The 24,095-nt window shown below is 52.0% G+C and overlaps 1 protein-coding gene across 1 annotated transcript; it reads left to right on the forward strand.

Annotated features, from left to right (window-relative positions):
- The first annotated feature begins 3,778 nt into the window (after positions 1-3,778).
- Positions 3,779-5,104, forward strand: LOC144130457 (uncharacterized). Its single transcript, XM_077664381.1, has one exon. The coding sequence runs from the start codon at positions 4,062-4,064 to the stop codon at positions 4,968-4,970; it is 909 nt and encodes a 302-aa protein (XP_077520507.1). The 5' UTR covers positions 3,779-4,061; the 3' UTR covers positions 4,971-5,104.
- The last annotated feature ends 18,991 nt before the right edge of the window (positions 5,105-24,095 follow it).

Consider the following 24,095-nt stretch of genomic DNA (forward strand, 5'->3'; position numbering starts at 1 on the left):
CCATGTCCTTTCGTCTGAAACTACAAATATTTAATGCGAAAGGACTTCAAACTGAGACTAACAAAATCGCTACCGCTGGCAACTCTGTCTACAGACATGGCGATGCTACACTGATGCACTTGGCCTCGGCACTGTGGTGCTGCAGCTATAAGCAACTATAAGCAATAAGCAATGCCTGTAAAACTCAAGAGCACATCCTATATACGAACATAATGAATCATCTCAATCCCTTATTAAATCCAAATCAGCACGGCTTCCGGCAGGGAACATCTTGCGTTACACAACTAACCGAGTTTGTTCATGAGGTATGCGAAGCTTTGGATCATTGTAGCATCATTGACTTCATATTTGTTGATTTAAAATGGCTTTTGACGTAGTAGATCATGGTCTCTTAGTCCACAAGTTGCGTTGTTTAAATGGGAATGGGAAGGTTGTTGAATGGAATAGGGAATATTTAAGTTTAAGATGTCAGTATGTCCCAATAAATACAGCCAAATCAAATGTAACTTTCGTCACGTCAGGCGTCCCACAAGGGTCACATTTGGGACCTTTGCTTTTTCTTGAGCTCATTATTAACAAATCAGAAAATATTACTTCTTATATGCGACTCTTCGCTGATGAGTGTGTAGTCTACAGAAAAGTGAAAAATTCCCAGGATTCACTTGCTTTGCAGGAAGTCCTAAATGCATTGCACTGGTGGTGCGAACAGTGTCGCATGAATATAAATTTGCAGAAAGAGTACACGTGTTTCACGAAGAAAAAGAATGTACCTAAATACGTCTCTAACATAAAAGGCCACTTATTGGGAACACTTTTCGAATATAAGAATTTAGGTGTGTACATCACCACAAAACTATGTTGGCATCGACATGGTGATTATGTTGCGGGGATAGCTTGCCAAACGTTGGTTTTTTTTTTTGCACCGTAACACGACATTGTTTCCGCAAGACTCTAGGGATTTACTATTTAATACGTATGTTAGGTCCACGCTGGAATATGCTTGTACTGTATGGGACCCGCCGACAAAGACCGATAGACAAAAATTAGAAAGAGACCAGATTTTAGCGTCCCGCTATGTTTCTGGCAATCATAGTAAGTACATTAGTGTGTCTGGCATAAAACAGGAATTAGATTGGGAACCCCTTGAAGTAAGAAGGAGGAAGCTCAGAAGGCTTAAATTTTTTCATAATATTGTCACGGTGTTGGCCACAAGACAGGGACCCGGCAAGAGAGGGCTCGGCAGAACGTCCTTCGGTGGGAGAAACGTGAACTTCAACTTCCTTCAATCCGCGCGCCAGCAGCGTCAGCGTCTTTTTTGCTTTAGCGCCACCTGGCATTCCTCCCCTCTTAAAAAGCGCGCGCAGATGAGCGCGCGAACACAAACACACACAAGCACACTGTACCACACAAGAAAGGCTCGAATTATCGGGGGAGGGGGGAGGGGTCACCGTGCAATATACGGCTTCATTCGTAGAACATGGACGATTTCTGGACGGGGTAGTCGACGGCTTCTCTGCTGGGAAAGTACCGCGTCTGGTAGTACTTCGTAATTAACGTCGCTGACGCGTCGCAAGACTTTATATATAAAGACCGAAATAACGGCAAAGTAGTTTTTCGGACAAGCCTCGCCGTCGAACAGGTATCCATACCCAAACCTGGTCGCCGGGTTTGTAGAAGACTTGTCTGTGCCGGAGGTTGTATCGGTGTGAGTCTTTATCTTGTTGCTGTGTGATGTGAACACGTGCTAGCTGACGAGCCGGCTCGGCTTCGTGGGCAAACTCCTCAGCGTCAGCAGAAAGCTGGTCATCAGTCGGGCAGGGGAGCACTGCGTCGAGCATCGTCTGAACCTCTCTGCCGTAGAGGAGGCGGAACGGTGTGAAACGGGTCGTCTCTTGAACTGCTGTGTTATAGGCGAATGTCACGTACAGTATGACCATGTCCCAAGTCCTGTGTTGCACATCGACGTACATCGCCAGCATGTTCGCCATGGTCTTATTAAGCCGCTCTGTCAGCCCATTTGCCTGGGGGTGGTAAGCAGTAGTTTTACGGTGGGTCGTACCGCTTAGATGAAAAATTTCGGCCATCAGCTAGGAATTAAAGGAGGTCCCTCGGTCGGTAATGACGCAGGTCGGGGCGCCGTGCCGAAGGACGATCTGATTTATGAAGAAATCCGCAACCTCGGACGCTGTGCCACGAGGTAAGGCTCTGGCCTCGGCGTATCGAGTGAGGTAGTCTGGCAATGATGATGAACCGGTTGCCACCCTAGAACAAAGGGAAAGGGCCCAGAAGGTCCATGCCGACCTGATCGAAAGGGGCACGTGCTGGTGCAATAGGTTGGAAGAACCCCGGAGACTTGGCGGTCGGGGCCTTACGGCGCTGACATTGCCGACAGCTTCGCACATAGCATTTAACAACAGTGGCAAGTTTGGGCCAGTAGAACAGCTGGCGTATTCTGGAAAGCGTGCGAGAGTATCCCAAATGGCCAGAGGTTGGTTCGTCGTGGCACGCAGAAAGTGTTTCCTCTTGAAGTGTTGTCGGCACGACGAGGAGGTACGCCCGCGAGCTGGAACCAGGGTTTTTCTTAAAGAGCACGCCTCGTTGCAGGGAAAACGACGACAGGTGTCGAGAAAAACTTTTAGGTACGGTGGCCGACTGACCTTTCAGATAATCAATAAGGTGTCGTAACAATGGATCGGCGCGCTGCTGAGTTGACAAATCAGAAGAATCGATTACCCCAAGGAAACTGACGTCATCGTCCGTGTCGGGTATAGCGAGTTCGACAGGCGCACGAGAGAGGGTGTCGGCGTCTTCATGCTTATGTCCGGACTTAGACAATGGTGATGTCAAACTCCTGCAGGCGAAGGCTCCATCGCGCCAGGCGTCCAGACGGGTCACGCAGGTTGGCCAACCAACACAAGGAGGGATGATCAGTGACCACTTTGAAAGGGCGACCATAAAGATAGGGGCGAAATTTCGCAGCGGCCCAAATAATGGCGAGGCATTCTTTTTCTGTCGTGGAATAGTTAACCTCTGCACGCGACAGAGCGCGGCTTGCATAAGCGATGACTCGTTCAACGCCATCCTGGCGCTGCACGAGAACCGCGCCGAGGCCGATGTTGCTGGCGTCGGTGTGTATTCCAGTGTCAGCCCGCTCATCAAAATGGCCAAGAACGGGCGGCGTTTGAAGACGCAGGCGGAGCTCGGCGAAAGCCACGTCTTGCTCGCGGGACCAAACAAAAGGTGTGGCGTCGCGGGTGAGGCGAGTCAGCGGTTCTGCGAGGTCAGCGAAATTTTCGATAAAACGCCGGTAGTAACTGCACAGCCCTAGGAAACGCGGAACCGCTTTTGTTGTCACGTGGGAGGGGAAATTCCGCAACCGCTGCAAGCTTGTCGGGGTCGGGCTTTACGCCGGTGGCGCTGACGACATGGCCGAGAAATTTCACCTCCTGGTAACCGAAATGGCATTTCTGGGGCTTCAGTGTGAGGTTAGCTGAACGAAGGGCTTCGAGAACCGTCCGCGGGCGTTCAAGATGTTTACTAAACGAGTCTGCGAAAACGACCACGTCGTCGAGATAGACTAGGCAACACTGCCTTTTAAGGGCCCCTTCACACTTGTCCAAAAATCCGGCGAGCGAAGCGGATTCGCCCGCTTTTGACGCCGAGCGAGGCGGAAAGCGGCGCGGCGAGGGCGATCGGGCTGGACCCAAATTTTGCCGCGTTCGCCGCCGCGGCGAAAAACATGGCGGCACCCTTCGACGCAGGTACAGTGCTCTAGAATATGGGTAGTGGGTTCAGGAGCCGGCGCGCTCCATGCGATGCGGTGAGGCGGCGAGTGTCGACAGGTCCCGGATGTATGCGGCGGCGCTGTTGTAGCGTGGGCTGTACGGCTTGGCGGGCGCGCCCTTTCCGGCTGCTTCTTTCCTCGCTTTGCTTGGCTGCTGCGTCGCCGTGCTTTGCTGTGCTCCCTGACCTCACTTTCCGTGGAAACACCTGTCGTTTTTTTTTTTTTTCCGGGGGTCTGTCGGCGTCAACGCGTCTTGAAGCGTCGGCATCAAGAGGCAATGTCGGGTCGTCGGCGTCAACGTCATTGCTTCGCTCCCGGGTGTAAAACAGGATATCAGTGGACAAAAGGCGAGCAGCCGTCACTTTTCGCAGTGCCAAAGGATGAAAGCCGACGGAAGCAATGGGAACGGAACCTGCATCGAAAGGACAAGGTTTTAGACGAAACCTGCTCCGTCTGTGAGTTACATTTCGAGCCAGCATGCATTCTGAGGGACTATATTCATATCATTGATGGCAAAGAAGTCCGCATCCCACGAGGAAAGCCGGAATTGTTGCCGAATGCGGTGCCAACTTTGCTTCCAAACGCGCCCAGCTACCTTTCGAAGAAAGCGCCGCTACAGAGGCCCCCAAGGAAGCGGAAAAGCACAAGTGCCTGCCACGATGAAGCGAAAAGGCGATCAGGTTGTCATTCCGTAGATGACGAGGAAGCGAGCTGTACGGACGTTCGCACTGCGTGCAGCGTGTTAACAAACGATCCAGACACTTGTGAAAACGGCGAGACGTCTTTACCGGACGATTTTACGAGGCTGGATGTGCCTTCAGAATACTGGAGCTGCAATCGCATACCTGATTACAGTGGGACTGTGTACTGCAAGCTACGAATGAAAAAAAATCAAGCCGTGGAGTCGGAAAGGGTTGTGGTCCTTTCAAGAGACGATGGGCCCGGCGTCGCGTACAGCGCGCATCTCTGCGGCCACTTGATAGAAACGGGACGCATCGCCAGCTGTGAGGAGGGAAATCAACTACTTCGAAAAGTAGATTCATATCGCCTGTGCAGAGGAGCACTGTCAACTAGCAGCGTGCCAAAAAGCAGCCTGACGAAAGGACTCGAAGCGCAGTCGACTGTGCACGAGGGCACATACTTTAGCAAACGGTGTGCTGGAAAGGAGCCATCAGAAGGTATGTAGTTTTCTTGCACGTATGTTGTTATTGTGCCAATTTTATTCAAACTTATGCGCGCACTATATGATTGGCTAACGACACCGACACTGTGGCAATTTATTTTTGCTTTGTGTTGCTCTTCTTTGCAGGACAAGCATGCGTGTCCTGCCGCTACCTCAGGAAGGCCCTGCTGACTCGATGCGCAAGGGTAAAGCGGTCAGTTGAAAAGAATCTGCTCAGTACAGCACTGAAACTGCGTTCAGCACGGCAAAAGAACCGAAGGCTGTCATCACGACTGAGTAACCTAAAGGATGAGCTCTGCAAGATGCAAGAGAAAAATGCTTCTAAGCCTATGGAAGTACTTGAGGCAGAGATCTCAGCGCTCAATCCTAAACAGCAGCAATGTGTCCGGCAATGTTTCTTGGCAGCGAAAAACAAAAGCAGCAAGGGAAACGTGTATACAAAGGCTTGGATTCTGGAGTGCATCTTAATGAAAATGAGGGGTCCAAAATTATATGAACACCTCCGAAAGGAAAACATTATTTGCCTACCAAGCAAGAGTACGCTCAAGCGCTATTTGCGGGCATATAAAACCTCATTTGGGTTCAGCCACAAAGTACTGTGTGAACTGAAGAAAAAGACGCGACACATCAGTAGCTTCAAACTGCGCGGCGGCCTTCTGGTTGACGAGATTAAATTGTCCGAGCACCTGAATGTGACGTCTTCTGGCCGTATTGAGGGCTTCGTTGACCTGGGCCCTTTTACAGATGAAGGACAGAATGTTCCCTGTGACCATGGGATGGTGGTAATGTTTGTCCCGTTTGCTGCCAAGTGGACGCAGGTTATTGGCACCTTTGCTACAAGTGGCAATGCAAAGGCTGAAGTGCTTGCGAAAATACTTATAGAAGCCACAATTCTCGCCGAAGCTAGTGGACTTCTCGTCGATTTCATCACTTGCGACGGCGCATCATGGAATCGACGTATGTGGAACATCTTAGGAATTGGCGTCAAGAATGGGAAGATAACGTGCAGCCGAGAACACCCAGTGGACCCTTCTAGACGGCTGTTTTTCTTGTCGGATTTTCCGCATTTATTGAAATGCCTGAGGAACTCGCTTCTGAAAGGTCCTTTGAACACCCCAGATGGCATGGTAAGTGCTCAGCGGTCACGAAGTGCACCTGTGGCATCAAACCTCATAAAAGCGGTGTTCTACCTGTAGCATCTTTCTCAACCTATATACTTCACATTGTTAACTGTTCCAGGTTTCCATCCAGCCTGTAAGGCAGGCCTTCAAGCTCGACTCGAGCCAGCTCACCCTGAAGGCAATGCCTGGCTTGACATCGGCGCACCTTCAGCCAAATGGGTTTGAAAAAATGAGGGTGACGTTTGCATTTCAACTTTTTGGGAATCGTGTGATCAACGGTCTTCACTTCTACAAGGAGAAGTTGGAATCATCCTGGGGCAACACTGACGCTACTATATCATTCTTCAGGTAGGGCAAACATCATTTAGAAGCAACTACTTCTCGATAGTTAGCTTGACGGGCACTAAGAAATAGCACCGATAGGAGTAGCCTTTGTTTAGAGCTGCATGACATATTGGATTGCTCTGTTCACTTCTTACTTTTCATACCCTTGCTCCTTTGATGCTGCATTGCAACAGCAACATAATTTGGTTGTTGTGCATTTGTGTGCTAAAGTTTATTTATTCTGTTTCAGAACTGTCAACTGCCTCATCAGGACCATGACATCCCGTTTCACTGCACAAGCACTGCGTCGAGGCTCTAACAGTGCAAAGATAATTAAGGACTTCCTTCAGTTCCTATCACGCTGGGAAGCGCATGCAAATGGAGCAGGATTCCTGAGTCTGTCAACGGCAGTTGGCCTTAAGGTCACACTTTCTGGCACCCTCGCACTGTTAGACTACCTAAGTACACAAGGCTTTAGGTATTTGATGACGTCTCGCTTAAGCCAAGATCCACTGGAGAACTTCTTTGGCATCGTAAGGCAGTCCTGTGGATCTAATGATCACCCGACACCCACCCAGTTTCTGATAGTTGTAAATTGCCTCTCGTTTTATAATCTGGCAAGAACAGTGAGCTCAGGCAATGCCGACAGTAACGATCCAGTCAGTTCCTTGCTGGATGCATGCGATGCTCACACTGCAGAGGCTGACCTTGACAAATTCATTGAGTCTGGAAACCTGTCATTGGCAGAAGCCAAACTAAGTCGCATTTCTGCCGAGCACAGCGGTTATGTGATTGAAAAGAGTGATGACCGTCTGATTCATTACATGGCAGGCTATGTTGCGCGCAAATTTATTGCGCGTAGTGACTGCATAGAGTGCAAAAACTTGCTTTTGCAGGCACCAAATCAGAGAAGCGAAGATAGTGAGTTCACTGGCATTTGCGACAAAGGAGGGTTGCTCTACCCGTCCCGTGTGCTTTTTTTGACAGTAAGGAAGCTGGAGGACTTATTTACTACTTTCTTCAGCCAGGAAAAGCTGTGTAGTAATAGCATAGTTGATGTTATGCTGTTGAGCAAATCTCAGCTTTTATGTGGTGTAGGGTGCAGCCAGCACTCTGATGTGCTTACAGCCAGCATCGTGAAGTTTTATGTGCTGACAAGGCTGCACTTTTATGTAAGGGGCATGAATGAGTCGCGAGAAGCAAGCAGAAAGAAGAAGCTTCATGCCAAGATTGGCCGCTGCGCGTAGTGTCAAGTTGTATCTGCAAAAAAAGCATGACAGAACTGTCAAACATTCGAGGATGAGCTGAACAGCATGCAGCGTTTGAATAAAGAACTGGTTTGTTTTTGGGAAACTCTTTTGTTTTGTATTCAGTCGTGTTAATAGATCGGCGGCAAAAGACTGCTCGTTTTGATAAAAATGCATGCCTGAGAGCACTAAAAAAGAGCAGTCGTTTACATAAGTTGCCAATTTTACAATAGTCACGCTTGCTTTCAGTTTACGACAACGTTTCCGCAGAACGATTTTCAAGCGGAACTTTTATAGAAACGTCTCTTCATTGCGATTTCTTGTTGGCCCGCACCTGTAATAAATGCGGCTGATATTTGCTCTCCCGCTGCTTGATGTTTGCCGTAAGAGTCTCGTGATCGATGGCACTTTTATGCCTGTCCCTCTACCTATAGCCTTTCATTAGTGTGACGATAATTATTTCGCGTACACGTGTTAAAACACGGAGTGGTAGCGCCAATAGAGCACAGTCTGCCGTGCGAAGCATTTGAAGTGCACTCTGTCGTATTTGCGCATTCGTACCATCGCGCTATTATTGCATGCTATTTGCTAGGCGATTCCACCGGCCGCGATCACATTTACGCCTCCCAAGTTGCCCGTCTATCCCTCTGTACAGCGGTAACTAATTCTAGGACATGTATTAAAGTACAGATCCTTGTTTATTCGTCGATGGCTCACACGATTCCACGCCGAGTACACAGCGCATCGCGTTTCATACAGCCCGTGCTCTGGTGGCGCCACCTCTCGTCATCGACATGAGGCGCTTCACCCGCAGCCGCTCCCTGACCCCACTACCCAATATTCTAGAGCACTGTAACGCAGGGCCCCTCGCCTCGGAATGAATTCGTCGTTGTTGCGGCCTTGTTCAGCGCGTTCGCTGGTCATAAATCGGACACCGGTACATCGCTTCGTCTCACCTCACCTATAAGCAAAAGTATAAGTGATGAATTTGCTTTATTTTTTATTTTGAGTGACGATTCTGCCGCTACGAGGCCTACGAGGAGCGCCGGTTTTGTTGACAGTACTAGTTCCCGTCCTAACAAGCAGATGGCGCCACTAGGCTGGGCGTTTCGTTGCGAGTCTGTTTGCATACGCTGAACTAAAAATGGGAATGTGCTTGCGTTTACGTACGCAAGCGTACATACGGTTATGGTACACAGACAGCATCGATTTATGCTCTTTTCTAACCATATCTGTGTACGCCGCGAGCGGTGACGTGGTGGCCGGGAAGTGTGTGGAAAAGCGAGAAACAGCAGCGGCGCGGCGGTTCCGCCTCGCCCGGGCGTCAACAGATGAAAACAGGTCCTGGTTTTCCCGACGAGCGAATCCGCTTCGCTCACCGGATTTTTGGACAAGTGTGAATGCGCCCTAAGACCGGCAAGGACAGTGTCCATAGTCCGCTGAAAGGTGGCAGGCGCAGAACAAAGACCGAAATGTAGAACCTTAAATTCATTAAGACCGTCTGGAGTGACAAAGGTCGTTTTCTCACGATCCCGTTCATCGACCTCAATTTGCCAGTAGCCACTTTTTAGGTCGATGGACGAAAAATACCGAGCGCGCCGAAGGCGGTCGAGAGAGTCGTCAATACGTGGCAATGGGTAAACGTCCTTCTTCGTGACTGCGTTCAGCTTCCGGTAGTCGACGCTAAAACGCAGAGTGCCGTCTTTCTTTTTAACGAGGACGACCGGCGAGGACCATGGGCTGTTGGAAGGCTGGATAACCTCATCTTCGAGCATCTCGATCCTTAACTTGGGACTGAATGACTTCGAGCTCTGTAGACGATACGCGATAGGGGTGTTGACGGATTGGGTGTACGTCCTCGTACGTCACGATGTGGTGCGTGGCTATGGTAGTTTGACGCACTTTCGACGAGGAGGCGAAACACTGAATTCGAGCAATAGCGCACACAGCTGTTCCCGTTGGCTGGTTGACAGCTCGGAGTTGACATCGAGGCTCTCGAGGGAGAAAGGAGGCTGCACTGGTTCTGAGGAGAAGCACACAGAAACATCGGAAATGCGTCCGACAAAGGCTACGGAAGTGCCGCGAAAAAGATGCGGATGCTCGTGCGCAAAATTGGTAGCAAGTACCTGTGACTGCCCACTATTAGGATGGATCAGACGGCGGGCCACGCACACGCCTTGCGTAAGCAGTAACGAAAGGTTGGTTTCGGCGATGGCGTCACCGTCCTGAAATGATTCGCACTCAACCGTAATGAAGGCGCTGGTTCGAGGCTGCAGGGTGACAGTGTCCGTAGAAACTCGAAGCGTCTGGCTTGGTTGCGGTGCATTGCTGAGGACGAGAGCATTCTCAGTTCAAAACGTGACCTTGTTATCGCGTAGGTCAATAATCGCCCCATATTCACGCAGAAAATCGACATCTAAGACGAGGTCTCGTGAACAGTTATTCAGAACAAGGCAGCAGACGACAAATGTGGACCCCTGGATTTGAACTCGGGCGGTGCACATGCCGAGAGGTGCAATCAGATGACCGCCCGCAGTGCGAAAGTATGTGCCAGCCCATGGCGTGAGAACCCTTTTGAGAATGGTGGCGAGCTGGCTGCTTAGAATCGAATAATCAGCACCAGTATCTAATAACGCTCTAACGTGGTGACCATCCAGTATCACAGGTATGTCTAAGGAAAGCCGCTCGCGAGTTGGAGGCTCCGGAGGGGATGATCGGGCACAGGCGTTGTTGTCTGCAGGCTTTGGCACGGGGAACTCGTAAGCGAGGTGTGTGCTTTCTAATGGCGTCAGTGCGTCGGAAGGACCGGAGAGCGCAAGCGTCGTAATCGTCGAGGCGCCATGTGTCAGCGGCGATGTGTCGAAGCGAGCGGGTACTGCGGACCTCGAAACCGTCGAAGCGTCGTTGTGTCGAGGAAGCGTCGCTGTTTCGGAGTGAACGATGACCGCGGACTTCGGAACCGTCAAGGCGTCGGCATGTCATGTCCGCGTCGATGGGGGTCGCACGCACAACGATGCCCAGCGAGCCCACCCCCTAAGGTCGCTGGCTGCAGTTTTCCCGGCGTGGGCTGGGCGAACGGCCTTGCGCCGCCCGGGAAAAACTCGCGGTAGATGGTGAAGGACGACCCCTGGGGGATGGAGATCGGGCCTGCTGGCGACGAGACCTAAAAGCCAACGTTGGTCCTCAAGGGAATCCGCGATGGCCCGGGGTCGTTCGCCATAGCGGGGTCGAGGAGAATCGGCGGGAAAGCCTTCGGGGCCCAGACGGCGGTAGAGGCAGTGCCGATACAGGTGACCTGGTTCGCCGCAGTTGAAGCATAGGGGCGTTGGTCGGATGTGCGCCACACGTCGGCTTTGCGCGCGGATGGTCGGGGGGCTTCCACGTACTGCAGCACGGGTGCCGGCGGCCCCGGCACTTCAGCAGGAGTGGGAACGTAGGACGCCGAAGCCGGAGCAGGGCACCGCAGAGCTTCGGCGTAGGTGGGACGACGGTCAGGCGAGACAGGAGGAGGGGATAGACGAGGCTCATCGGCAGGAAAGGACGGCCGGAGCGCTTCCTGCACCTCCTCGCGGACAACGGTCGCTATGGAGCTAGGAGCTTTGGTAGGGGCCCCGTACAGATGGCGGAGTTCGTCGCGCACAGTCGAACGTATGAGATCGCGTAGCGGGGAGGCGTCGGTGCCGTGGAATGGTAACTCGCCGGAAACGGAGGCGGCGGACACGGGTCGATCGTACGCGGACGATCTTTGCTGAAGAACCCTTTCAATCGTGGAGGACTCAGCGAGAAACTCGGAGACAGTCTGCGGAGGGCTGCGGACAAGGCCTGCAAAAAGTTGCTCCTTAACACCACGCATGAGATGGCGTACCTTCTTGTCCTCGGGCATTGCAGGGTCCGCGCCTGAAGAGGCGCGTCATGTCCTCTACATACGCTGCAGCATTTTTATTTGGAAGCTGCACGCGAGATTGCAAAGCGCGTTTTGCCCGTTCGCGACGATCCGAGCTGCCGTATGTTTCAAGGAGACGGCGCTGGAACTCACTCCAAGAGGACAATTGATCTTCACGGTTTTCAAACCTGGTCCGAGCGCCGTCGTCTAAACTGAAGTAGACGTTTCTGGGGTGGGCGGCGTTGTCCCACTGGTTGAATGCGGCAACTCGCTCATAGTGCTGCAACCAGTCTTACACGTCCTCAAAGACATCACCGTGGAAGGACTTCGGGATGGGGGGTTCTGGAGCGTGAAGTATGGTGTGGGCGCCCCAGACATTGGAGCGGTTGCGTCAGGCATTGAGGCGGCGCCAAGTTGCTCCGAGGACATACCCGATGGTTCAGGCTCCGGTGATAAGCCTCGAATCCGGCGGCGAGTACGGTGGACAGGCGTCATGACGGTTATAGAACTGGAGCGCCGGCAAACCGTGGGGGTACGGGACAAGAGATCGATCCCACCTCCACCAGATTTGTCACGGTGTTGGCCACAAGACAGGGGCCCGGAAAGAGAGGGCTCGGCAGAACGTCCTTCGGTGGGAGAAACGGCGAACTTCAACTTCCTTCAACCCACGCGCCAGCAGCGTCAACGTCTTTTTTGCTTTAGCGCCACCTGGCAATATATATTACAACAGGATTGCTATTCCTAAGGAGAAGCACATTTTTCATCCACACTACAGATCCGAGCGGGTTGGTCATAACCATAAAGTGCGCGAATTCAGATCAAGAACCGAATTGTTCAAGATGTCATTTTTTCCTCGCATTGTTCGAGAATGGAATGCTTTGTTTTCATTTCTTATTAATGTTTCTGACAATGAAGTGTTTGCATTGTCATTGTGACTGCGCTTGTAATATATCTTGTTTGTTTTGTACAACTTACCCCCCCCCCCACTGCAATGCCACTGTGGCGCTATGGGTAAATAAACAAATAAATAGCCATATGCCTGTACACTGCAAGTGTCCCTGCCGACCAGATGTAAAGACTGGGCTCGTAAGAGGCTATCTTTTCATTCAAGATTGACGCCGACAACATGTATTCGGCGTTAACAGGCGCATACGTGCTTCGTAAAAGTTCAGGGGAATTATAGTGATTTATACCGGTTATAAAAAAAGGCGCCTCTCTGCTGCTATCGCCCCTCCATCACGCTCCCTAGAACAAGCTAGAAGCGAAACACAAAGGCGCCAGTGTGCTGTGCGATGTCAGTGCCCGTTAAAGATCCCCAGGTGGTCTAAATTATTACGGAGCCCTCCACTACGGCACCTCTTCCTTTCTTCTTTCACTCCCTCCTTTATCCCGTCCCTTACGGCGCGGTTCAGGTGTCCGCCGATATATGAAACAGATACTGCTCCTTTCCTTTCCCCATAATCTAATTTTCATTTTAACCCCTCGCGGTTTTAAGAAAATGAAACGAGCATAGCTGGTTCACGTCAGTGGACTCCTCAAGCGCACCACGTACGCTGAAAAAACACTAAGATGCTCTTAGTCGGCGTTCGTGGTGCGCCGGCCTTGATGGTCTTGGCGCATGATGGCCACAGTTGCCTATGTGCTTCAAAACACAACAAACACACAACACACACCTGAGAGGTTTTAGACTGCCAGGACCAGGCTTCGGACTGCCATCGGCGAAATCCGTGGTTACGGCTTGAAGTAAGAACACCCGCCGCGATGGCTCAGTGATTAGGGCACTCGGCTACTTACCTGGAGTAGCCGGGTTCGAGCCCGACTGCGGCGGCCGTGTTTCGATGGAGGCGAAATGCTAAGGCGCCCGTGTGCTGTGCGATGTCAATGCACATTAAAGATCTCCAGGTGGCCGAAATTATTCCGGAGCCCTCTACTACGGTACCTCTGCATTCCTTTCGTCCCTCCCTTATCCCTTCCCTTAAGGCGCGGTTCAGGTGTCTGCCGATATGTGAGACAGATACTGCGCCATTTCCTTTCCCCAAAATCCAATTTTCTAATTTTTACTATCATCCGGAGTTCCCGGGTTGGAACCCAACCGCGGCGGCTGCGTTTTTATGGAGGAAAAACGCTAAGGAGCCCGTGTGCTGTACGATGGCAGTGCACGTTAAAGATCCCCAGGTGGTCGAAATTATTCCGGAGCCCTCCACTACGGGCATCTCTTTCTTCCTTCCTTCTTTCACTCCCTCCTTTATCCCTTCCCTTACTGCGCGGTTCAGGTGTCCAACACTATATGAGACAGATACTGCGCCATTTCCTTTCTCCCAAAACCAATTATTATTATTAATTTTTACTACGCCCTAAACATAGCTTTGGCTGTAAAATAGCTTTCGGCACCAACTACCTCCCAGCGATCTGCCCTTTGCGCTGGAGGACGAGCGTGCGGTCATCCACAACCATCTCCGAAACCAGCACCCCGACCCACGCATCGCAGGAGGTGAGCGCATCGACAGCACCACTGTCTGTCGAGCACTTACGCGGTCGCAACGTGCAATCATTCTCCTCGCGCGCACTGGCTGCGTGCGGCCCAGGGAACGACGGGAGCGTCACGGAATCGCGACGAGTGATGTGTGTGACGGATGCGGAGCAGTGTAAACACTAGAACACCTGCTCCTTCACTGTGCCGCGTTCGCCGATGCTCGTCGCAATATGCTTGCGGACTATAGGGCGCTGGCCATACTACCAGACACTCTCAAGACGCCATTGCGGCCGCAGGGCAGTGCGCGCATCCGTAAGAGGACCTTGGTGAGCCTCTGTGCATTCTTCGAACAGATGGGCTTGACGCCCGGTCTGTTCTACGTCAGGTAGTTACACGCAGTGACCGAACGCTGCGCGAGTTCTACCTTGGACGATTAACAACTGGAAGCCCCACAATCAGCATAGTGCTGTGCCCGTGTGTTTGTATTGCTCCATCATGAACTAATCACGGGCACAACCTGGATACATTTCTTATTGTGTAAATAGTTTCTGTATATTCTCTCCCAATCCTCTCTTCCAGTCCCCTCACTTCTTTCATTTCATTTCTCCATTCTGCCTGCTATCCACTGCCCCAGCTCAGGTGCTTCAGTATCGATGGCAGACGCCTGGGCTAGCAAAAATCGTTTCCTTCCCTTTTATTATACTATTAATAAGAACCACTTACTACGACTACTATATGCGGGGTGAGCACCATGCCACTCGACTGCAGCCACAATAATAAGGGACAGCTTTTGCAGCTATTAGCCTCTCCTTTCCTCCTCACAGATTTTAATTCCTTCGCTCCCTCCTAATCCATATTGTCACGTAGTGGTGACGGCAGTCGAAGCAGCGATGAAGACGGACGAAAGGATCTTCTAAAAGAACTGTTTATTGGGCTGACTTGCACCCAAAATGGACTGAATCACTCGGCGGCGGCGAAGCGACAAGCGTGCTCGGCGGTCGTCGAACAGAATGCCCGCCGCTGTCGGCCGTGCTCAATTTAAAGCTGATAGCGAACATTCGAGATAAAGGGCGCAAAGTTACTAGAACATTCCGGAACAACGTAGAATCAGCTTTGCCTGGCTGCGATCAATCGAGATAAATCTAGTCGCGTCTTGCGTCGCAAACAAAGCGATAAGGTGGTGTCGCGGCAGATTTGAAAAACGAATAAACACTGCAAATATTCGCGGCATTACTCCCCTCTCAAAGAAGCATCGACCCGATGCATCAAAACAAATAATGCGACTAGTAAGGGAAAAAAAACGGATCTTGCGAAAATAGAGCATGGAAATGCAGCGGCCTTTAGCGCGCATAATACGGCTTCAGACGGACTACATGGACAACTTCTGGTCGTACGCGGCGTCGCTGGGATGCAGTCATTGCGTCAGGGATGACTTCATAATCCAGTTCACCCAGCCGACGAAGAACCTTGTACGGGCCGAAATAGCGGCGCAAAAGCTTTTCACTCAATCCACGGCGGCGAATGGGCGTCCACACCCAGACTTGGTCTCCTGGCTTGTATTCCGCGTTGCGTCTTCGTAGGTTGTAGCGTCTGGCGTCGGACCGCTGCTGATCTTTGATCCGTAATCGGGCAAGCCTTCGAGCTGCTTCTGCGCGTTGAAGGTAGGCGGCAACGTCGACGTTCTCTTCTTCTGTAACGTTGGGCAGCATGGCGTCTAGCGTGGTCGTGGCATCCCTGCCATGGACGAGCCTAAAAGGCGTCATCTGGGTGGTCTCCTGCACTGCGGTGTTGTAGGCGAAGACGACGTAAGGCAGGATGACATCCCAGGTTTTATGTTCGGCATCGACATACATAGCGAGCATATCGGCGATGGTTTTGTTCAGGCGCTCGGTCAGTCCGTTGGTCTGCGGATGGTATGCAGTTGTCCTCCGGTGGCTGGTTTGGCTGTAGCGCAGGATGGCTTGCGTGAGTTCCGCCGTAAATGCTGTTCCTCTGTCCGTGATGAGCACATCGGGGGCGCCGTGTCGAAGAAGAATGCACTCCACGAAAAATTTGGCCACTCCTGCTGCTGTTCCGTTCGGTAGGGCTTTCGCCTCGGCGTAGCGGGTCAGGTAGTCGGTCGCTATGATGATCCACTTATTTCCAGATGTTGACGTTGGAAAAGGGCCAAGCAAGTCCATGCCAATCTGCTGAAAGGGTCTTGAGGGAGGTTCAATGGGGTTCAGAAATCCTGCTGGTCGTGTGGGAGGAGTCTTTCGTCGCTGACAATCTCGGCATGTTTTCACATAGTGTGCGACATCGGCAGACAGTCGGGGCCAGTAATACTTGTCTTGAATGCGGCGGAGGGTGCGAGTAAACCCGAGATGTCCAGCTGTCGGCTCGTCGTGTGAAGCCTGTAGAACTTCTTCGCGGCAATATATATGCAGACGACATAGCTCTGTGGTGCCGGGGATCACCGGGCGAGGCGTTCCGCGTGCGGGGGCGCCTTCAGGGAGCCCTGACCGCAATCGATGCCAGCTTGCGCGGTCTTGGTCTGTCGCTGAGCGCGGACAAATCGGTGGCCATGGCCTGCGTTTCGCCCTCGCGCGCGCACCTTGCGCCACTGTCACTGGACGGGACTCCGATTCCTTGGCGTAAATTGGTGCGGTACCTTGGCCTGGACATCGACTGGCGCGTTTCCTTCCGCCCCGCGGCGACCAAGGCCTGTCTGCAGATGAAGAGGATCACCGCCGCCGTGCACAAGCTCACCGCTCCAGGCCAGGGCATCTCCCAGCAAGCCGCGCTGCGTCTATACAATGCCGCAGCTTTGGGGGCGGTGCTCTATGCGCTGCCTCTCGTCACGGTGCGCAAGCCGTGCTGGAAGAAACTCGAGCTTCAGCACCGCAAGTCCCTGCGCGTGTGCCTAGGGCTGCCCAAAAACTCGCAGTGCGCTGCAGCACTGGCCGAGGCAGGAGCGTGGCCACTTGAGCTCCAAGCAGCGCGCAGGACATTGAATCACATCGACCGGCTTCACCGCGCACCGGACGGCGGCTCGCTGCTGCAGCGTATGCGCTCGCACCCGCGCTCATGAATGGGCGCGGCGCTGCTCGAATATGAGCAATTGACACAAGGCCCACCCCCTACGGCTCTTGCGCTCCCTGGCCTGCTGCCTCGGAGGTACAGCGAGAGATCGTCGGCATTGCGGGAAAGCGGATCACACCCCTCTGTGCTGTGCAGCAGCTGGCCAGAGCCGTCATACACGAGGAGCTCCAGGACCATCTCCTCGTGTAGACCGACGGCTCAGTGGCCCACGACACCTGCTCCCTTGCTGCGGCGGCCACCATCCCCGCCCTGCGACTGCACAGCCTGCAACACGCAGCATTCCTGGGCTCCTCCACCACGGCGGAGTTGATGGGTATCCGGCTCGGGCTGGACCTGCTGAGGTTGAGGTTGAGGTGTTGAATGCTACAGGTGGGGTTAGCCTTGCTTTGTCTGCCGGCAATTGCTCCACCGCAGCGTCCCTTCGATATTAACAATGCCGCATCTACCCCGCTAAGCGCACAGTCTCTTATAATAGCACACATTCTCTCCCGCAGTCACCATCTATGCACACAATCAATCCACACAGTTCACATCACAGTCCACTCCAGAAGTCACCATCTATGCACATATTCAGTCACAGTAGAACATAGGCCATTGTAGTGCCACACTCCATACACACATTCACTCACAGTATAAAGTAGTCCACTCCGGAAGACACCATCTACGCACACATTCAATCACAGTAGGCCATAGCCCGTTCCTGCTGTCACCATTTAAAAACAAGATCCGTGTTCTCCAGAAGTGTTAAAAGAAGGCATGCAGGCTCCCTTCTGCATGTCTGGTTTCCACTCGGGTAGACAATGTCCTGCACTGTGCTGTGACGGGTTCCTGTCTTCTTGAAGGAAGCGAACATCACATGCCTTTCCGCGTTGTACTCTGGGCAGTACATAATATAATGTTCGATATCCCCGCACACACCACATAAAGAGCACAGCGGAGACGATGCTATGCCGGTCTTATGCATCCATGCAGGGGTGCGAGCAGAGGCCGTGCGAATTTGATGTAGAAGGGTCGCCTGAGATCTTCTCAGTCCCTTGGTCACACATGGCTTGTGGGACGCACTCCACAGGGTACTAAAGTGATCGAGCACCGTTTTCCTGCAGAGACTTTTCTCATCTTGAGGTACATTTTTTGATGGAATCCTTGAGAGAGCTTTATGGGCGAGACTGTCTGCCACCTCATTACCTTTGACTCCTATGTGAGAGGGCACCCACTGGAAATGTAGAGTAAAGCCTCTGCTGTGCAGATTCTGCACCAAGCGCAGAGAGCTTAGAGACAAGGCGTCAGTAGGAAATCCGCGCTCTAACCTCTGAAGGGCAGATTTTGAATCAGTTAGGATGACAACAGGTTGAGCCGGACAAGACCCTAACTTCCGTAAAGCCGCCTCAATAACAACACTTTCAGCCGTTGTGGAAGATACGACAGCAGTACAGCGTACGGACCACTTACAGTCCAAAGAAGGAATGTAAAAAGCCGCTGCGCTAGCTTGTTTGACCTTGTCCACAGAACCATCCGTGAAAATTTGAAGATGGCAGGCATACTCTGTTTCCAAGTATTCCAGTACAAGCGAACGCGTTGCTGCCAAAGAAGAGCTGCGCTTTGCGCTCACATGGGGAATTGTGACCTTACAGTCGAGGGTCGGAAAAGACCAGGGGGGTTTCAACCGTTTCCTTTGCCTTCGGACATTAATGCCTAAAGAACTAAGAGTATTGAGTGCCAAGTAAGCCTTCGACTCATATCTCTTGCAGAGCCGCTGGAGAAGGGATCGCCCAGCTACCGTCTCTCCTAAGCGGTCAAGATGCATTAATAGTCTCTGAGAAGCGATAAGGCTAAGAGGTTTCGATAGGGACTCATGAAGTACTGCCTTATTCGCAGCCGCCTGGGGAACTCCAATGGCTCTTAGGCCCTTTTTGTGAACAACTTCGAGACGCTCAAGTTGTGATGCCGAGGGGGAAATTAAAGGTAATTGATACATTTTCCGGCTGACCACCAGCGCTTCATGAAGTTTGACCATTGAAGAAGGATGGTTTCCCCATTGCTCACGTGCAATTATGCGGATCACATTGAGACGAGAAGATATAGATGAAACAATCGCGTCTACAGCTTTTCGCCACTGCAGACGGGAGTCAATAATGACGCCCAGGACACGCGCGTGGTTGAATTGACGGATGCAAGAGTGACCGAGGTCTATCTTCAACCGCGCTTGACGTCTTCCTACACCTGGAAACAGAATAAAGCCGGATTTGTCCACTGACAGAGACAACCCCACACCTTGAAGGTAAGCTTGTGCCGAAAGTATAGCCTGTCGAGCTATCAGCGCTAATCGCTTGTGTTGGTAGCCAGTAATCCAAATACAGATGTCGTCAGCATAAATTGACGTACGCACTTGCCTGCAACTTTTTTTCAACGAATCGGGTAGGCCAGCCATTACGGCGTTAAAGAGCGTGGGGGAAAGAACAATTCTTTGAGGCACACCTCGTGATAGAACCCTTTCGGTGCTTAACGTACTCCCTAACGGTACACGAACCGCGCGGTCACTTATAAACTTGTAAATGAATCTTAACATATGGCCCTGAATGCCCATGCCTTGCAAACTGTTTAGAATTGAGCTCTGAAGCACGCTGTCGCAAGCTTTCGCAACATAAAGAAAAATGTCCAAGGTGGAAAGGCCGAAAGCTCTCTGGTGTTCAATGTGACTGATCAAGTCTAGGACGCTATCTTGGGCACTAAGACCTCGGCGGAATCCTGTCATACAGGATGGCAGTGCCTTGCTGTCCTCAAGCCACCATGATAAGCGTTCATTTACCAGCTTCTCCATCAACTTAGCTACACAGGAGGTCAATGACACTGGGCGATACGAGGCAAGGTCTGTCATGTCTTTGCCAGGCTTCAGTACCGGAACTACATGTGCCACCTTCCATGACGGAGGAACATCGCCAGTCTCCCAAACTCGATTGATGAAGTTGAGGAGCTCCTTTATGAGTTGCAAGGGCAGATTATTCAGCATTTGATTGGTGATGCCGTCGGGACCTGGTGAACACCGGCGCCGCAGGCCACTGAGCGCAGTCTGAAGCTCACGAAGCGTGAACGGGACGTCCATGATAGACCTGGAGGAAGCAGGTGGTGAATATATATCTATTCTAGAATCAGCGCGTACGAGTGCGTCTGCAAATTCCTCTGGCAAGCACGCAATAGGTTTTTCCTTGCGTATTGCAAGAGCTTTAAAAGGCTTCGAAGGGCGAGATTCTCCAGCAAGGCTGCCAATAACTCGCCATATTCTCGTTATCGGTGAGAACACAGTCAAACTAGCACAGAATGAGGCCCATTGCGACCTGTACAGCTTGTTCGTGTGCCGTCTAATAGCAGAATTCAAGCCTATTGAAGGTCGCCTTCAGTTGCCTGTCGTCCTTCTTCCGCACGAGTTGGCGCTCCGCCCTTCTAGCTGCGCAAAGGTTCCTGAGTTTTAAATCCGGGCCGGAAAATGATCAGGTAACTTGACCGCCGTAGTTGCTGCTAGCTTACTAGAAATCATTTTGTCAACAACATCACCTGAAACACGCTTTAGGCGCTTTCTGTACTTGTCCCAGTTGACCACGTTGCTAATTTTAGGACCATGCATACGGAAGTCAGCAGCAAACACAAAAATCGGATAGTGGTTACTCCCCATGCGGTCGGGCGCTGTTGACCAACTCACGCGGACGTCAGGTGAATGCAGTGTCAGGTCTATAGCTGTTGCTGAGGCTGGAGGCCGGAAAAAAGTGGGGCTTCCGTCATTGGCAACACACAGGTCCAAACTGTCAATAACCTCTACGAGTTTGCGTCCACGGGAATCCGTGTTCCTGTCACCCCAAACGGCATGATGGGCATTTAAATCACCTCAGATGATTCTAGGTGCTGGGCAGCGGTCGCAGAGCTGCTGTAGAAACAAATCTAATGCTACCTTCTTCCGCGGAGACACATACACGGATTCAATGGAAATGGTTCGAGAGCTGAGCTGTATTCTCACAGCCGCTACCTCAATGTCATCCGTGCAAAGATCGGCAACGCTTAGAGAAACATGTGGAATTTCTCTTCTTATGTAAAGCGCAGCACTTCCTGCAGGAAATGACTTTATGCTGCAGTTTTTATGGGCGACATATCCAGTCAAACATCTCCCGCTTGGCAGGCCAGCTTCTGACAGGGCCAATACTGGAACACAAGTCTCTGTCAAGAATACTTTGAGTTCAGCTAACCGACTTAAAATCCCAGCGCAGTTCCACTGCAATATAAACGGCACTTTTCGGTGCATATGAGATCCACGAGGTTTAGCCCCATCCATTTTAGTTCGCAAGGAAGTTTGCTGCGAAGGTGGAAATTAGGGACTCAAAAGAAAGCACCAGCTGTAGGAAGTTCTTCAGGTTACCAGGCGCCATCGCTGGAACATGTGAACGCAGGGCCCCAAACAAAGCATGAAGAAGGTCAGACATACCTTAACTTTGAGCTCCTTATTTTGCGCAACGCACTCACTTACAACATCGATAAAAGATGCCGACGGAGACACACTCTTGGCCGCGGTAGCTGGTTTTTTTGTCACTTGTGCATATGAGGGTCCCCCTTGCCGTGGAGTCTGCTGTGATCGGGCCGCTCAGGAACATGGACACTTTTTGCTGGAGGTCGAACAGTCGACTCGCGCGCACTGGGCCTTGGCTGGCGTCTTGCTGGACTCAGGTCTCTTAGGGACATTGTTGGGCAACGCAACAACATCAGACTCCAATACTGGGAACTCGTCTAATCCAGGGAAAGGCGTCTCAGTCGGTGGGGTTTTTGGACCAGCAATAAAGGACATCCGACGGTGCAGAGCGCTCACACGGAAGGGGCAGCCTCCGAAACTCGCTGGATGATCGCCACCGCAATTGGCGCAAGAAAAATCTGCCCTGCAGGTTTTAAAGTCGTGGTCGCCTCCGCACCGCTTATAGCGTCGATCCTTTGTGCAAACTTTGGCCACGTGCCCAAACCATTGGCATCTAAAACACCATGAAGGAGCTTCAGTGAAATCTGCAACTGCGTGTTTTGTGAATCCCAGATCAATTTTTTCGGGGCGCTCTGAGTTGGGAGCGAATGTCAACACGATAGAGTTGGTAGGTTTCACAGCCCATTCTTTTCCTGGAGACTCTACACGACGCACAAGTCGTTTCACGTGCAGTACACCATGTGGTTTCAGATAATCAAGTAGGTCGCGTTCTGAACACCACTTTGGTACACCCTTAATAACACAGGTGTTCTTCATCTAGGATTGGGGCAACCGCACGTTAACTTTGATGCCAAAAAGCTGAGAGCTCTGCAGGAGCTTGTCAACCTGCTCTTCCGTCGAGACATCCAGCTGAAGAGCCCGGTGCATGGTGAACCGACTTCGAATCGGAGCTGATCCCAGCAGTGATTGAATGGCCGCGAAAAGTAAGATGGGATTCCTCTCTCTTAAATCAACCCCCTTTTCTGTGGGCTCAACCACTACCGGGATCCCTACCGTTCGTTGCTTGCGATGACTCACCAACTTGAAGCCCTCGTTGTCCACGTCAGCCATATCGGCCACTGACTCGTCACCCTCCACGATCGTTGACTCAGCCCCACTAAGCGATGAGGTCTCGCTGGACGGGTCGTCGAGTCCATGTTCTGGTCGCTCCACAGCCTGGGAAGCCATGGCCGCCTCTTCCGAGCCAGCCTCCTTTGAATGGCGTGGTCCCTTTAGGCTTGCCGGCGCCGGAGCAGCCGTACTCTTCCCGTAGGGACAGTACCGCCTTGAAGATGCTGCCGTCCTCGAATATTCAAATAAAACTAGGTAAATTAGGAAAAATTAGCTAAATAAACAGAGCTGAGGCGACAGGCGATCGAACAACGTCTTCGTCTTCCACTTCCTCCACTCACTCACTCCTGGACCCGCTGCTCACCCTCGGCCCTCCGCCGCCCAGGAGTGCTCTGCTGTGCGACTCCCGCGCCGCCCTCAGCCGCCTGCAATCTAACGGCCGCGGTACCCCACTAGTGCGGGAAATTCGCTCGCGCAGAGAGGTTGTGCCGTGCGTGCACAGTGGGTGCCCGGTCACTGCGGCATCGAAGGCAACGAAGAAGCTGACGACCTCGCGACCGCTGCACACCAACTACCTGCCAGCGATCTTCCCCTTGCGCTGCAGGACGTGCGTGCGGCGATCCATGACCATCTCCGATAGCAGCACCCCGACCCACGCATTGCGGGAGGTGGGCGCATCGACAGTGTCACCGGCTGTCGCGCACTTACACGGTCACAACGTGCAATGATCCTCCGCGCGCGCATTGGCTGCGTGTGGCCCGGGGAACGACGTGTGCTTCACGGAATCGCGACGAGTGATGTGTGTGACGGATGCGGTGCAGTGGAAACACTAGAACACCTGCTCCTTTACTGTGCCGCGTTCGCCGATGCTCGTCGCGATATGCTCGCGGCCTATAGGGTGCAGGGCATACTTACAGACTCCATCAAGACGCTATTGTGGCCGCAGGGCAGTGCGCGCACTCGTGAGCGAACTTTGGTGAGCCTCTGAGCATTCCTCGAAAACACGGGCTTGACGTCCCGTCTGTTCTACCTGACAGTTACACGCAGTGACCGAACGCTCCGCGAGTTCTATCTTGAACGATTAATAACTGGACGCCCCACTCCAGTTGTAACCAACACAGTGCTGTGCGCATGTGTGATTTAATTCCTCTAAAATGAACTAATCACGCGCACAACATGGACACATTTCTTATTGTGTAAATAGTTTGTACATATTACTTCTCCCCCTATTCTCTCTTCCGGTCCCCTCACCTCTTTCATTTCATTTCTTCATTCTGCCTGCTATCCTTTATTTCCGCTGCCTCAGCTCAGGTGCTTCAGCATCGATGGCAGATGCCGGGGCTAGCAAAAATCTTTTCCTTCCTTTTTGCTATTATTTTTAATAAAACCACTACCACCACCACACTCCTAAATTTCTCTCTTGTTGACGGCGCAAGGTA

Source organism: Amblyomma americanum, chromosome 1, assembly GCF_052857255.1.
Source record: "Amblyomma americanum isolate KBUSLIRL-KWMA chromosome 1, ASM5285725v1, whole genome shotgun sequence".
NCBI classification, from domain to species: Eukaryota; Metazoa; Arthropoda; class Arachnida; order Ixodida; family Ixodidae; genus Amblyomma; species Amblyomma americanum.

Bases quoted from the DNA above. Each gene is read 5' to 3' on its own strand.
- LOC144130457 (XM_077664381.1), top strand. From the start codon at position 4,062: ATGTCGGGTCGTCGGCGTCAACGTCATTGCTTCGCTCCCGGGTGTAAA.